Raw genomic sequence first — 15,455 nt, 5'->3', positions numbered from 1 at the left:
GGTCTCCAAAGGGATTTCTGTTAGACCGCCCAGGCCACCTGCTACCTGTGGCGTAGTTCGGGGGACTCTTACTTCACCACTACCTGTCTAAGAGCACGTAGAGCAAATAGCAGCCTCCTCTAAACACAACAGGGACCACTGTGCCCAAGTTAGTGGTTAGGGAATAAGCGTTTCAGGGTCATCCTGGATCATGCTGTAAATTCATTAAAAAATAAATCTAGGGAAGAAAATAAGATGTCTCCAGACTCTGAGATATTCCATCAGCCCATACTCCTATATAACCTCCTGGAAAGATGATAAAATGTGACACCCAAAGTAAGAAAGACTCCCAGCACCAATGAATCCTCTTTTGTTTGTATTTCCAACTCCTTCAGGCCATCCCTCTTTCTATGCTACTCAACTGCTGCTGTTCTGTTACTTATAAGTTGGTCTTTCTCTAAAAATTTCTAAATTTTTAAAGGGCAAGGAGTTTTTCAACCTTTCTTTTTCATCTTTATAATACTAATGCTAAGTCCAAGCAAATATGTTCATATTTGTTCATGAACTGTATGTTAAGTGTCCAGGTATGGGTTTTGGAAAATCTGACTGGAAGCCAAAAATCCCTGGCTCTGCCACATACTAAAGATGTAACTTTTACCAAGTTACCTAACCTCTCTGTACTGTGTCCTCATTTGTAAAAAGGGAAACAATAATAACACTTGCCTCCTAGAACTGTGAGAATTGAAATAATCTAACAGGCTTAAGACAGTGTCTGGCACAGAGCGAGGTACTATATAAATATTTTTGTTATTACTCCAAAAAAACGAAAGAAAGCAATTGGCATTACCTTGTCAAAAAACAAAAAACAAACAAAAAAAAAACAGTGATCAGCCCTTCTGCCTCCCTGTTGATCAACGAGAGGAGAAAGCAACACACTTGAGCTGGGTGGGTTTTCATGTTCTATAGAAGCAAGAATCCCAGAAAGCGGCTCTGGGTTGTAACGGGTAGTGACACGGTTGTGGAAGTCCCTTCTCTGGGACAGTTTTCCATGCCTGCAAGGTTAGTCAATTCACCCCAACTTATCTAAGCATGCACTCCCCAAAGATTCCTTCCACTGACAGCACCACAAAAATGTGTGCACCTTTGGGGGACTCATTCATGCAAACTGTTCATATGGACGGTCAGGGGCCCTTGTGCCTTCTGTAAAGCAGGACTGGGCCTGCTTTGGACGCTAAAAATTTGAGAACATGTCCTTGCTGGAACTGATGATGATTTAAGTGTTGTCTGCCTAAGTGGAAGAGAATGGATGAGATTAGCACTCACTGTGCCTAATAAATACCATGTGAGAGACCCTCATTAGCCAGACCTAGCGGCTTGAGGAGAGGAAGGGTGTTAGTAAGTGTAAGTCTGGCAAATCTCAGTGCTTATAAATGTGGGTTGAATGAAAAAACAAACAATCAAGGGGGAAAACCAACAAGCATAATGAAGGCTTATGGCCCTGAATAAGTAAACTTTCCTGGTTTTATCACCTGGGAATATTTCACTACAGAAAGCTTACAAGAACTTTCCTTCACCACTCAGTATTTTAAAAACAAAACAAAACAAAACAAAAAAAACCTACTTATTAAATATCACCAATGTAATTAATATCATTAATTATTTCTAAAGGTATCTATAGGGATGCCGGAAAACCTGCAGGACCAAAGGGCTTTATAAGCATAATTTAATTAACTCAATCACAGTCATCTAAAGTTTTATAGGATATACACAACCACATGATCATTGCCCATAACCTTATACTTCAGGGTTTGTGTCTTAATTCACTTCTTTGTCTATTTCTAGAGCAAACAGAACTTCAGGGAGAGAAAAGGGTTTCCCAGGCAGCGCTGCTACTTGTCCCACCAGAAGCCGGGTCTCCTACCATCACTATACTTTGCCACAGGTACTACCTCTCATGGGGCCTTTAGCTAATCATGTGTTCATTCAAAATATCAAAATCAGAACTCAGACTCAGTTTTTACCACTTGAAAATCCCACAAAAATAGCAAGGAGAAAAGGTGTCTAAAAAAAGAAACTTTTCAGGGTGCCTGGGTGGCTCGGGGGTTAAGTGTCCAACTCTTGATTTGGGCAGAGGTCATGATCTCAGGGTCATGAGATCAAGCCCCTGCCTCTGGCTAATGATCAGCAGGGAGTCTGCTTGAGATTCTCTCTCCCTTTCGCCTGCCCCCGCTCACACTCACTGGCACATGTGTTCACTCTCTCTCTCAAATAAAATAAATCTTTAAAAAAAAACCTTTCAAAAAATACCTAAGGAGTATATTCTAACACATTAAAATTCAGCTCTTCTTTATCTTCACATCTTTCAACCTTCCAAATTCCCCAAATCAGACCTGTACTACAGTCCTCGGATGCCTCTTGAAAATAACCCAATGAAAGGGCAACACAAAGGACATCTACCCCAGCCATTTCTGACTCTGAGGCCATACCTTGTTCCTCTAAATTGCTGAGAAATAACAATTAGAATAAATTATTTCCAGGAATTTAGAGTTTGGGGGGCAAAAATAGGTATTCAAATGTAAGCAGGGTAACTAACCTGTAGACATCAACAATATCCTGATTGTTCCCCTGTTAGTCATTCACAGCCCACAAAGTCATTTTTCAACGGGGTTGGCAGTGAGCCTGGCTGGGCATGGAGAAGTTTCGCCATGCACGGCCTCCCCTGCTTACTGTCAAAATGAGGGGTCAAGACCCACCTATGAAGGTGCCTGTAAGTTGAACTCTGCAGCCTCTGAAACTTCAGAATGTCCATACACAGACTTCTCTAAGAAACATTGGCTTTACCTAGCACCCAACAAGCAGCTGCTGCTCAGGGAGACCTTAACCGTTGTCCTGGCAGGGGAGAAAGAAACAGAAAGAGACTTCTGGGCGCCTGGGTGGCTCAGTCGGTTAAGCGGCTGCCTTCGGCTCAGGTCATGATCCCAGGGTCCTGGGATTGAGTCCCGCATCGGGCTCCCTGCTCTGCGGGGAGCCTGCTTCTCCCTCTCCCTCTGCCTACTTGTGTTCTCTATCTCTCTGTCAAATAAATAAATAAAATCTTTTAAAAAAAAAGAGAGACTTCTGATCAAAATTTTAGAGAACAAATACTGACTTGCATTAAGTGCTTTAAGATATATTTATAGTTACTAGTAAGTGCACTGTTAGTCATCCACAGCCCACAAAGTCATTTCTCAATGACCATACATTGTACTAATTGCAAAGAACTGGAAACAAATTAAATAACCATCAAATTACAATACTGCTATAAAATTGAATACCATACAGCCATTAAGAATAATGACATAAATCTAGCTACGATGACAAAGAAAGATGTTTTTGATATGTTCTGGGAGAAAATTAATGCAGAAATCTATAGTATAGTACATTTGCCAAACACACACACCACAGTAAGTTATATTTTTATATGCACAGGAGAAAGTCTGAAAGTATATACTATACACCAGGGGCACTTGGCTGGCTCAGTCAGAAGAGCATGCAACGCTTGAACTCAGGGCTGTGAGTTCAAGCCCCAGGTTGGGTACAGAGATTACTTTAAAAAAAATAAAAACGAAACAAAAAAGAAAGTGTATACACCAAATAACTAATTTTGGACACTTTCGGACTACAGGTAAGGGCACTTTATTTTTCCCTATTTCTACACTATATTTATTACATGCATTCATTACTTTTATGCTTTCTAAACTATGTAACATTTCCCCCGAGGACTGACTGTGTACATAACTAAAATCAGCAAAACTTGATTTAAAAATGTTACCTCTTGAATAAAGTAAGTTATTTACATTTAAATGTTACAAATGTACTCTCACCAAGTACCTGGGCTGCTGACAATAATAAGGGACAGCACTATAACAAATAGATCTCATGACTGTGCTGGCATACTTTTTAAAAATCATCTTGGAAAAAAGGCTATATTCCAAGCAGTTTATTGAATTCTCATTTGCTGTGAACAGCGACAATCACAAGTAAGAATATCTGCCCTGGACAGAGGCCCTGCTGAAATATCCTTGCTTCTCTTATCCATTATTAGCTCTTTTTTATCCTGCTTCCCCCAGTGGAAGAAGAGAAACACTATCAGATAAGAAAAAGCTTCTCGGTGTGTCACTGCTGCCTTCACCTTTCTCTCACATGTGTCCCTGCAGATGCTCGGAGCCAAGCTCTCCACGCCACCAGCAGCTTCTGGACCCACGAGGTGCAGCTGCAGCCGGCACAGCCTCATCCAGGACAGTGGAAAAAGAATTCCCTGTGGACCTGCCTGGGGTGAGACCGACTGAAACAAATAACTGGGACATGAGCTGTTGATGTTTTGAGCAGTAGAAAGAGAAGGAAGTTTTTGTTATTTTTTTTAAGTAATCTCTATGCCCAGCGTGGGGCTCGAATTATGACCCCGAGACCAAGAGTCACATGCTCTACAGACTGAGCAACCAGGTGCCCCGAGAAGGAAATATTTTAAAAGTCACTTGTGTGATTTAAAAAAAAAAAAAAAAAAAAAAATCACACAGCATCTTTCTATAATGTATTTAAGCCTCTGGATAAATATTTTTACACATCTGGAGAAACACTGACAAAAGACTTTTAAGAATATTCACAAGGGAACCCAAACCACACAACTTCCTCCAAGAAATCCTAAGTTACATCAGCTAGGAGCTTTAACCAGTTAAATCTACACAGCATGGAAGGGGCTCAAGCTACTCAATGGATAAATGAACTATTGTGCTAGCAGAAAGGAATCCAAGATAATGAATAACATCTCTACACAATATACCAGGGGGAAGAAAACTAAATCACTCGGATAAAAATCTGCAGTGAAAAAACCCATCATATTTACAGACTTTCTCAGTTCACAGTTAGCAATATCATTTTAAAGGCAAAACAATGTAAGGCAGTCTCACGTGTTACGGAGGAAAACAATTTAATCCAAATCCAATCCATTATAGGGAAGTTTAAGTTCAGATTATTAAAGACACTAATTGAAAATTACATTAGTTAACCAAACACTTTATAACAGCAACTGAACCTCTATGCTTAAAAAAAAAAAGTCACTATATAAAATCATTAAGTACTAGTTTAACAATCCCTTTAACAGATCATTTGAAAGGCTCAATTGTCTCCTCTGCAGTGCATGTTCGTGGTTTTTTGCAGTTTGCTTAAAAAATTATGTGCCTTTATTGTACTAAAGAAATTCCGAGAGAGAAGCACAACCTACTCATTGATGATAACAACACAACCATTTTTCACATTCCTCCCTTACAAAGTCTACCAGAGCCCTTTGAATTTATCCCAACTGCTATGAGCTTAGCTAATGACAAGAACGGAAACGTTTCTATCAGCTGGCTCAAAGTTTAGGTTACTTCTTACTTTGTTCAAGGCTAACCTATTAAAATGAGTGAGTGAGAACACATGTAACTTCAACAGGCATGTTCCTTAAAACGCCCCAATGTCATCTTAATTTTCACAATAACATAAATACATCATATAAAAATGTTTTCATCTTGCAAAGTACTTCTTTGTCAATCCCACAGAAGGCGAGGGCAACGTGCCTCCCTGGGTTTGTCTGGCAACCCTGCAGCTAGGTGGAACATAACTTTGAACAATACAAAGTTGTCCTAGACAAAGCAGCCTCCTGGAAACCACGTTCATCCACAAAATGTCAAATCTTTCCACCCGAAGAAAAATCAAAGTGGAACCAAAGTGGATCTACAGGAGAAGAAAGGAGAGTTCACTAGAGACAGGCAGAGCAAGTTTTAAAACCAGACTGCCAGAAGACACTTCGCACGCACACACAGTGAAAGCACTTCGTGGAGAAGACCACAGAAACGCTGTGGGCGACCGCTCTCACCAGCACTGGCCCAGGGCCCTCTGCTTCCACTTCACCCTGAGCTGCATCCTTGCGTTGCTGGGGGGATTCAATCACCAGCTCCTTCTTGACACTTCTACTACTTGTCCTGCATTTATCAGCCTGCATTCTCGGCTGAAAACGCCAAGTCAGAAAGTCTGCAACTGGGACAGCTGCGAGTCCCTGGCCGTGCAAGGCACAAGCATGCCACTGGCCCGAGCAAGGAGAGGAAGCTTCCCAAGCACAAGTGGTCAGCCTGCTGTCTGGGTCCACGGAGCCGGGGGGGTGGGAGGGCATGCCAGCGAGGGCCAGCCTCCAGGGGTGTTACTACTGCTCGGAGAATGGGAGGTTCCCACACGCCAGCCAAAGGAAAACAAACCCGAACTGTACAATACACAGTGTACTGTCTCTCTGATAAAGACCAGCCTCATTGTGTCTGTTCCACACGGCGTGGGCCAAATGGAGCCGAATCAAAATAGTACAGCGTTTAAAAGAAAATCAGTCACAGTTAGACTCTTTCATGATGACTTCAAATCTGAAGCTCCTGGGGTTGAAGAGACAGCTAGGTTGTCTGGGTGTTCTAAAATTCCTGTAGTTTCTGGATGCTTTCCTTCATGATACAGCTAAGCACCAAATGCTTGGCTGATGGGCAAAACAGGGAAGGCCAAAGAGTGAGGGGTCCCATAGCCTGCACCTCAGGGGTGTGGGTATAAGGAAAGAGTCCCTCCCCGCATGGCAGACCTCAGCACACGGAACTTGATTTACCTACTGTTTTATGCCAGAAAGACGAGGTCATCAAACAGTTTGATGGGATGCCACCTATCATGATAAATGCTTTTATTAGACAGAGTATTACTTTAGATCCATCAACAGGTGCGTTGGTAATGAGCCCTGGATGAGATACTGAAAGGATCACAGTAAAAATATAAGGTAGTGTCTCTCCCTTCTGTCACTCAAACACCAGAAATCCTGGGTGTGAATATTAATTGTGTAATAAGTCATAAGCGTTCAACTAGGCTATTAAAAAAATTAATAGTTTCTACAATAATTTTTTTAAAACTAGCCCATTTCTCAACCTTGGGTAATCTTTCAGGGTAAATATAAACTCACTTGCCAAATCTAGGTTCTAAAACAGTATGATATATGAATTTTAAAAGCCTATCTTCATAAAGTTACAAGAGGACCAAAAAGAAAAAGGAAAAACAAAACAAAAACCCAAAGAGCCTCAGTTACATAAATATAGAATTGAAGTAGCAGTTACATCAAAACTTAAGAATTACCCTATAAATCAGAGGCAAGAAAGTCTGAAGCCACACACTAAACAGACAGACTGAGCCTCAGTAAAGTACAGCATAACCAACAATTTGAACAACTTCTTGAAATGGCTTGCGAAGTGCTAAATAGCCCAATTCTGCCTCGATTCCCCATTTTCATTAAGTCACCAGCCGGTCAGGACTTTGAGCAAAATGCTATCCTATTTATTTGGTCAAAATTACTTACATTCTGTAAGTAATGAATAGGAGCTTAAAAGGTTATTTGTTGTATGAACACTACAAGTGCCCAGCATGGACAATTTATGGAATCTTTGTAACAACCAAGGAGGTAACAGGTTATCCCCATTTTACAGATGCAGAAACTGGTGCACAGAAGGGTTACACATGTGCAGAAGGTAACAGTGAGCAGTGGCAATATGGATCCAGTGTACACATTCTTAACCATGATACTATGAACCAGTTGTCTATTCTAATTATACCAACTGCTAAAAAACAAAATATGTAAAAGCTGCTGATCAGCAGCTAAAGGTGAAGGCAGTGTCTGGCTTTAATCAAGATAATTTAGTGAAGAGGAAAAAAGGTAAAAATGGCATAGCACAGTGCCAGGTACAGGTATTCATTTAAAGGGTAACTACTGTTACTGGTGTTATTCCCAGCTGAAGAAATTGGCCCTTATCTTAAATTCTGGACTTTGGCTGTGTGATCTAAAATGACAATTCCACCAACCTGTTGTGACAAGACATAAAAAAATGCTTCAGCAATTTCAAATCAACTGGTCTTTCTGGTTCACTGCCTGATTATGATAGCTACCTTCGAACAGTGATCTTGAACCCCTGCGTTCATGCCACAAACCTGGCATCTTCATCTTAAAGTTTTCCCATATTTTTCAAAATTTTAGCAATGAACTGATATTTCTTTTGTAATCAAGGAAAAAAACTTTAAATTGGCTCTGAGCTTCCAGGTAGCCAGGACGGACAGAGGTTAGGTTCGCTAATTCTTATCACCAAAAGGAGAAAACATACCAAGCTATAAGGGAAGAAAAAAATTTTTTTTTAATTTCTCACACAGAGATTTGCATAAAAAGGGACTGATTCATGTACTAGTTCCCAACATGTTTACAGGAAATGCAGCAGCAAAGTTCACACTGCTTTCTCACCACCATCTGAGAGCATTATACTTAAATCCTGGATAAAGGAAAGCAATTCTGAGAGCAAGATGGTCGTGTAATCTATCACCTCCAAAGGGTCCAACTTATGAGAGAAGGAAATTCTCAGGACGCAGAGGAATGGAGATACTATTCCAGATTTGCTGTTACACAGCTTCTCAGGCAATGTCAAGTGCTCTGGCTCTGCTCTCCTCATTTAGGACGACCAACACTTCAGAAGTCCGCCAGTCTAGGGGAGTCACATGGTACAGTATTTAATTCCAGAACCTAAACCTCCAAGTAGGATGTGGTTTCTCTAAAGGGTTCGTGAGACCCATGTCTGAGGACATGAGAGTGACATCTGGTCAGAGCAGTCACAAGAGGAAATGCCATCTTAGAAGGACGGGAAGTAGGTGGCCAAGGGTTCCTTTGCAGCATTTCAAAGAACAAGGTATTTCCTGGACCTCTGGATTCAAGTCCACCAACATTTACTGAGCTCCTACTATCTAGCAACCTCAAGTTCTTTCACATACTAACTTGTTCAACTCTTACAATAACAAAAACACCTATGAACATGTATTCAAGGTATGTAGAATTTTACTGTTTAAACAGAATGGAGTAAACCCTGTGGGGAAGAAGGATGGAATGAATGCTTCTGTATATGGGTTTCAGTTCTCAGGATTTAATATTCACACAAATTACTTATGAAATCTGTGTAGAAAATTTATGTAATTTTCCAAGAGCAATTTTTTACTGTAAGGAAGGCTAACTTTAGACTCTACAGCCCCCATTTTCCCCCTTCCACTATAAGATGAAGTTCCATCACATTCTGAAAAACAAGGAGCTTAAGACCCTCTGACCCAGGACTCCTACACATGCCTTAAGACTCAGTTTAAATGCCATCTTGATCCTCCTAGCCAGGATTGATTAGCTCCTCTTCTGTTAACCCTCTGGGCATTCCTTTTATTTACCCCTATTTTGGAGCTATTCACAGTCCACCTTTTATGAAGTTTATATGTGTCACACTCTTTGATGAGACGATAAATTCATGAGAGCAGGAACTATATCTTAACCACCTTTGCATCTCCAGTGTCTTAAGGACTGCAAGCACTCAAAACACGTCTGCTGAATTTAATGCTTATGTCAGTTCTGTGTCACTGCTTATCTTTATCTCTAAAGTAAAATTTAGTAGTTGTAGAAATATGCAAACTTTTTTTTTTTTTTTTTTTTTTTTTTTTTGAGAGTCAGAGAGAGAGGCAGAGGCAGAAGGAGAAGCAGGCTCCCCGCCTAGCAGGGAGCCCGATGCGGGACTCGATCCCAGGACCCTAGGATCATGACTTGAGCCAAAGGCAGAGGCTGAACCATCTGAGCCACCCAGGCGCCCCACATGCAAACATTTTCATTTGTTAATGGTCCACATTAAGGCAGAAGCATTCAACTCTTCATAAACTGAAACCCAATGGACCATTTACTAATAATTAAAATGCTCCTTTCTCCCAGCTAAGAAAATGTTATCCTGCAAAACTTGCTAGACATTTTTCAGACAAAGGTATACTTGCAAACAGTACAACTGAACCTTTAAAGAGTGTAAATAAAATTGTTTTTAGCAATGAGTTATATAAAATTTAAAACTGCATTTTGCTGCAGCTAATAATTATATAAGGAATAACCCATACAAGGAATAAATATCAATTACCTCAACAAAATTTTTCACTCTTAGGGACTCTTGCCATATCAGAAGGATATTTAAAACATAACAATTAACTTTACTTCAGCTCAGGTCATGATCCCGGGGTCCTGGGATCAAGCCCCACATCAGGCTCCCTGCTCCGCGGGAAGCCTGCTTCTCCCTCTCCCACTCCCCCTGCTTGTGTCCCCTCTCTCGCTGTGTCTCTCTCTGTCAAATAAATAAAAATCTTAAAAAAAAAAACACATAACAATTAACTTTAAAGGCAAATATATATGTATATATTTGTACTATATATAATATATATATTATGTGTTATATATTATATATATTTGTATATATATTAGTGCAGAGGCTTTAAATTCTATATATATATGCCTTTAAAGTACATGTAAAGTATATTTAAATAAAGTATATACATATAGAGACATACACACAATTTGAGATAGAGACTTAAATATATATTAAATATATGTATCTAAATATTAAATCTGTATATACATATGTATGTATATATACACATATATACTCCAAAGTAATCAGCTCTTTTCTCTTGGTCTGGGAAATGTGAAACAGTAAGTATAAATTATTAAGAAAAATTGCAAGAAGGAGCAAATGACTAAAGATTTTCCACAGTGTATTGTTATTAGTCAGCTTGCTAGCCAAAGAAAAAAAAAGGTGTCAGGAAAATGATCTGGCCTTCTGAGAAAAACAAAAATATAGAACACAGAAGGCACAAGAAGCAGCAAAACAGAACAGAACAGGATTAGAGGCTACAAATGCAGGGAGTGAAGTAATAAATAGTTTCGGTAGAGGAAGGATATAGTGACAAAAAGAGAAACAGATGTGGGGCAGGTAGAGGTGGGAGAGGAAAGGGTTTTCTGCATCAGACCCTTGAGGCCTCTTAGAAGAGTTAATATAAAAAAAAATCTGATATAAAGTCTGATGCTCACCTCAATTTTTCTTGTCATCAGAGATTTAATCAAATGATCACAGAAATGGAATATGCATTATCATCTAGCCTAGTGGTTCATAACCTGGAATCCAAGGCTGAACTTGGGGGCAAATGGTCTGTGAACCCTCTAAAATTACATTCCAAATTTTGTGTGTGTTTGTGATTTTTTCTGAGGAGAGGGCCCTAGAGTTTAACACTCAGAGAAGGAGCCAAGGGACAATCACCCATTCACAGAATAAGTAAACAGGTTCAGAGAAATGAGCTAGAGAGCCAAGCAAATGCTGGGGACACAAAGCTCTTCACTTTAACAGGTTCAAATTCTATTTAAGTAGAGACAACAACAGAAATTTAAACACCAAGCACCGGTTAAATAAACAAGCCATTCGATGGCAATCAGCAGTCTACTCATTTGCTGAGTGATGGCCAAGTCTGCAAACCGGTCATTATATGAAACGTAATGTCAGATGCAGAACCCAAGGCCAAGAGAGTATACCTCCAAAATAGGGCAAGTAAGATAACCAATACAAATTATGTTTTTTGAGAACTTTTAATGACACTGAGAAAATGCCCACAATAACATGCACATACAAGACTGAAAAAAATATGACTGCTGATTAACTCTGGTATGTGAGACTATTAGGAATTTTTTTTCTCTAAAATCTTACTTTCCAAATTTTCTTCAAAAGCACTTATTACTTCTACATTCAGGGGGAGAAAATGAATATGCTGTATTGCAAGATAATGGTATAGAAAAAGCTCACATCGAGGTTTTAGCCCCCACTATACCATTCAACTGCTGTGTGATAATAGAAAAATCACTTCACTTCTCTGGGTCCCACAAACTTCACCTATAAAACGAAGGACGTACACTAAAAAATCTTTCTAGCTCTACATGTCTACATGAACTATTAAAACTTCCCTTATTGATAAGATGTGGGGGAAACAAACCACCCCAATGGAATGATAAACATTTTAAAATCACATTTCCCCACTACACACAAAAGAAAAACACAAAGACCAAACTGTGGATCGATCTATTTCTAAATGTGTCAGATCCTCAATGGAAGATGTCCTAAATGTGGAGGATCCTCCTCTGGTGGAGCAGGGGCAGAGCTGAGAGGCTAAGAGATGACAAGGACTACAGGATGTTCTATGGCTGAGGAGGGGGAGCAGGGGGAGGCCGGCTGCCTTCTCTATACAGCTCTGGGGTAAGTAAGCTCACAGCACTGGGACAGCAGGGCATAGGCCCTAAAGAAGGCTCTGTTTTCAGATGAGGCAATTAAGATGGGAGAGTCCTTCCATTTCTAGAGACTGGAAAACAGGGACCAGAATGTCCACCATTACCATTCTAACTAGATTCTGTGCATTCCCAAGACCCAAGTGAATCATGGATGTGTCCCACTGTGTGTAGGAACACGGACTGCATGCAGCCACAAATGTTCCAGAAGCTTCTCCATTAAGACAGACTCACCCCCCACCCATGACATTCCTTCTCCCTGCTTCCGTTTCTCTACAGCCTCCATCACCATCTGGCATTCTGTATTCTACTTTCCTATTTGTCTAATCCCAATTTAAAAAAAAAAAAGAAGAGAAGATACTCTGTGAGGGCAGAGATTTTTGTCTATTTTGTTTACTGCTCTATTCCCAGGTCCTAAAACAGGGTAGATGCTCAAAAAATATTTCTTGGATGAATTTACTGAAGAGTTAGGTTCTCCGAAGTGTGGATAGAGAGCTTTTATACTCTGCACACCAATAGTTTTTGTGTAAACTGTCAATTTACTTTAAACACAATAATGATAATTCAGCCAACAGTGTCAATGATTCCTGTTAGAGGTGGAAATTTACAAAGCAAAGGAAAACATAACGTGCCTGATTTTTCTCAGGAAACGAAACTCCCAGCCTGAATTACCAATGCCCCGCCAGCCACACAGCGTCAGCTCTGAGCACAGGGTCCACCCTGAAGGCACCACCCAGCACATTCGATCTCCCCCTGTCAGCTCTAAGCACTGCAGCAAGGGCAGGGGGTATGTGGTGTGTACACAGAAGGGAGTCCATAAATGTTTGCTTAGAGAATAAATGATGAAATTGCCTCACTTTGGTTTGATTCGTCACAGACCCATGCCTCACAGGAGTTGAAATGAAGGATTTTCTAACTTTCCTCACTACATGACAAGGGTTGAGGTTAAGGGCTAGGAAATGTATGCATGGTGAGAAAAACAACCAAAAGACTTTTTAAAAGCACTAAAGTTTTTCTTTCCATAAAACGCCCCATTCCATTGTAAACGGAAGACAAACGTCCATTCCTTCACTTGTCCCCATATCTACCTCCCAAAGCAACCTAATGAAAACCACAAATACCCACCCTCCAAGTTTATCGGTTCTGTAAAATCTTTGTGTATGTTAACATTACTTAAAGCATGTTCCATGAGTGTTGATAAGGTACAAAACTGGTGGACCCTCTTGACTTACAGATGATGGAGATGGGGACAGGCTGACAGGGGGCACAGGGCTGATCACTCCCAGGTGTCACAGTTCACTGCCATCAGCTACCTACCCTGGGGGCAGGAGAGAGGACCGGCCTCCAGGCAAAAGCCGGACACTTACTTCAGCAAAAAGGAAAACACCCCCAGGCTGCAAGGGGAAAGTCCATCAGGAGGAAACTTGGCAAAGTGAGTTGTGGAGTAATCCCTAGGACTTCTGGTTTAATTTAACTTGCATTTAAAAGACAATGACCATTTACAATCATACCAGTTCCCTAACAATAATTGGAAAGTCCCCGCTTTTAAAAAGCGGTAGATTATGTCCCCTCCATAAGATAAACTCATCAGCAGCAAAGATGATGTATCCCTTCTCATCCTGATGCCTAAAGGATGGTCTTCCACTTCTTCCAAGCTCATTGTGATGGATTTCCTATGTGAAATTAAGAGACTGCCAAGGAACAGGAAACAAAGACAGTTTTAGGGGGCGCAAACGTTATTCCTGGATGACACATCCTGACAAGTCAAACTTCCCCCATGAGTGCTTGTAAAAATATGGAACTCATCTAAATGAATTTCTTTGTAGATATGCTACACATAAAGGGACCAGAGCAGGAGACACAAACACAGTGTGTGGGGAGGGCCAATGCCAAGGAAGGCACCAAAGCCTGCCTCCTCTGCCCTGCCAAATCAAAACACACACATCACATAACTTGGAAACCGATGGTGGCAGTGGTGGGGACGGCGACGGTCATGGAGCTGTGGTCCTTTACTAAGGTTGTTGAACAGACCTGTAACTTCTGTTCCATTTCTGAAGTTTTATACAAGCAACACAAGGGGCTTCATCTGTCCCCTCTCAAACAAGGGGGAAAAAACTCTTCCAAGAAAAGTAATGGTTAAAAGGAAGAAGGTGATGTTTCATCAAGCTCTGAAAACTCGAACACCAGTGGCTGTGAATATTCTACTGCCCCTCCACAAAGAGGGGCCAGGTCTTAAAGTCCCTCTGTTGATTCAAAAATAGAAGGTAAAACAGGGATACCTGGGTGGCTCAGTCGGTTAAGCCTCTGCCTTCGGCTCAGGTCATGATCTCAGGGTCCTGGGATCGAGCCCCACATCAGGCTCCCAGCTCAGCGGGGAGCCTGCTTCTCCCTCTTGCTCTGACGCTCCCCCTGCTTGTGCGTGCTCTCTCTCTCTCAAATGAATAAATAAAATCTTAAAAATAAATAAATGGTAAAATGAACACAAAACAAACAAGGTTTCCAATGAGCACTTAGGAGCCCTCCAGGCACACACTTCTTCCACTTATGCTTTGCCAAGACCTAAATCTATAAGTCAATACTTATCATTATTATTATTATTTTATAACTGTCACACAAGAATTTCAACACAGAAGAGGAAAGGGAAGAGCATGAGTGGCTTGGGGGATGGCAGAGGTGGGCAAAGAAAACACTGCCTGAGTCCCTACTATGTGCTCGGCCCTTAGCATATATCCTCATTTAATTCAGTTCAATTTAACCCCTATAATAGTAACACTATATTAGGCATTTTTGTTTGTAGAAACTGGTGTTCTTCTCAGGTAAATAACTTACCTTAACTTTGCATTGTTACTATGCTTCAAAATTAATCTTAAACCTAGTAACTATATAGATAATTTCATCTCCCTTTTGAACATATATCTCCTTAGGGGAGCCATTGAAATTTAATGTTAATAGCAGTTGTATCTGAAATATGGAACAAAGGCTATTATTTACCCTTCTTTCTACTTACCTATATTTTTAAAACGTTCCTTATAATAAGCATGAGTTACTTTAAACTAAACACATTTTTTAAAACCTTTTTAAAGCCATTTATTACTATTGGGGAAATTTTAAAAAATCATATAATGCATACAACTCCTCCAGGGGCAGGACTGGGGGGAGGTTGGTGAGGCAAACAACTCTGGAACAGAATTTAAGAGAGCACTAAAAACTCGGCAATCATGCTAGATGAAATTCAATGAAATTCTCCAGTAAAAATCAAAATTAATACCAAAAAAAGGCACAATAAACA

The 15,455-nt window shown here is 40.4% G+C and overlaps 1 protein-coding gene across 19 annotated transcripts in view; it reads right to left on the bottom strand.

Annotated features, from left to right (window-relative positions):
• The window catches only part of DOCK9 (dedicator of cytokinesis 9), a 325,732-nt gene that overhangs the window by 218,886 nt on the left and 91,391 nt on the right, over positions 1-15,455 (bottom strand). For 8 of the 19 annotated variants that reach the window (XM_035003125.1, XM_035003128.1, XM_035003130.1 and 5 more), the window contains exon 1: positions 5,873-6,146. The exons of 5 other annotated variants lie outside the window; for them this stretch is intronic. In XM_035003125.1, coding sequence (XP_034859016.1) covers positions 5,873-5,998 — 126 coding nt within the window. In that variant the 5' untranslated portion in view covers positions 5,999-6,146. Of the gene's footprint in view, positions 1-5,872; positions 6,147-15,455 lie in introns of those variants that run through there. 6 more of the 19 variants (XM_035003131.1, XM_035003137.1, XM_035003135.1 and 3 more) reach the window with 2 other exon arrangements.

The sequence above is a fragment of the Mirounga leonina genome, unplaced genomic scaffold (assembly GCF_011800145.1).
Source record: "Mirounga leonina isolate KUSES-001 unplaced genomic scaffold, KU_Mleo_1.0 Mir_127, whole genome shotgun sequence".
Taxonomy (NCBI): Eukaryota; Metazoa; Chordata; class Mammalia; order Carnivora; family Phocidae; genus Mirounga; species Mirounga leonina.
The sequence above is the reverse complement of the archived record's forward strand: the minus strand, read 5'-3'. Positions and strand labels throughout refer to the sequence as shown.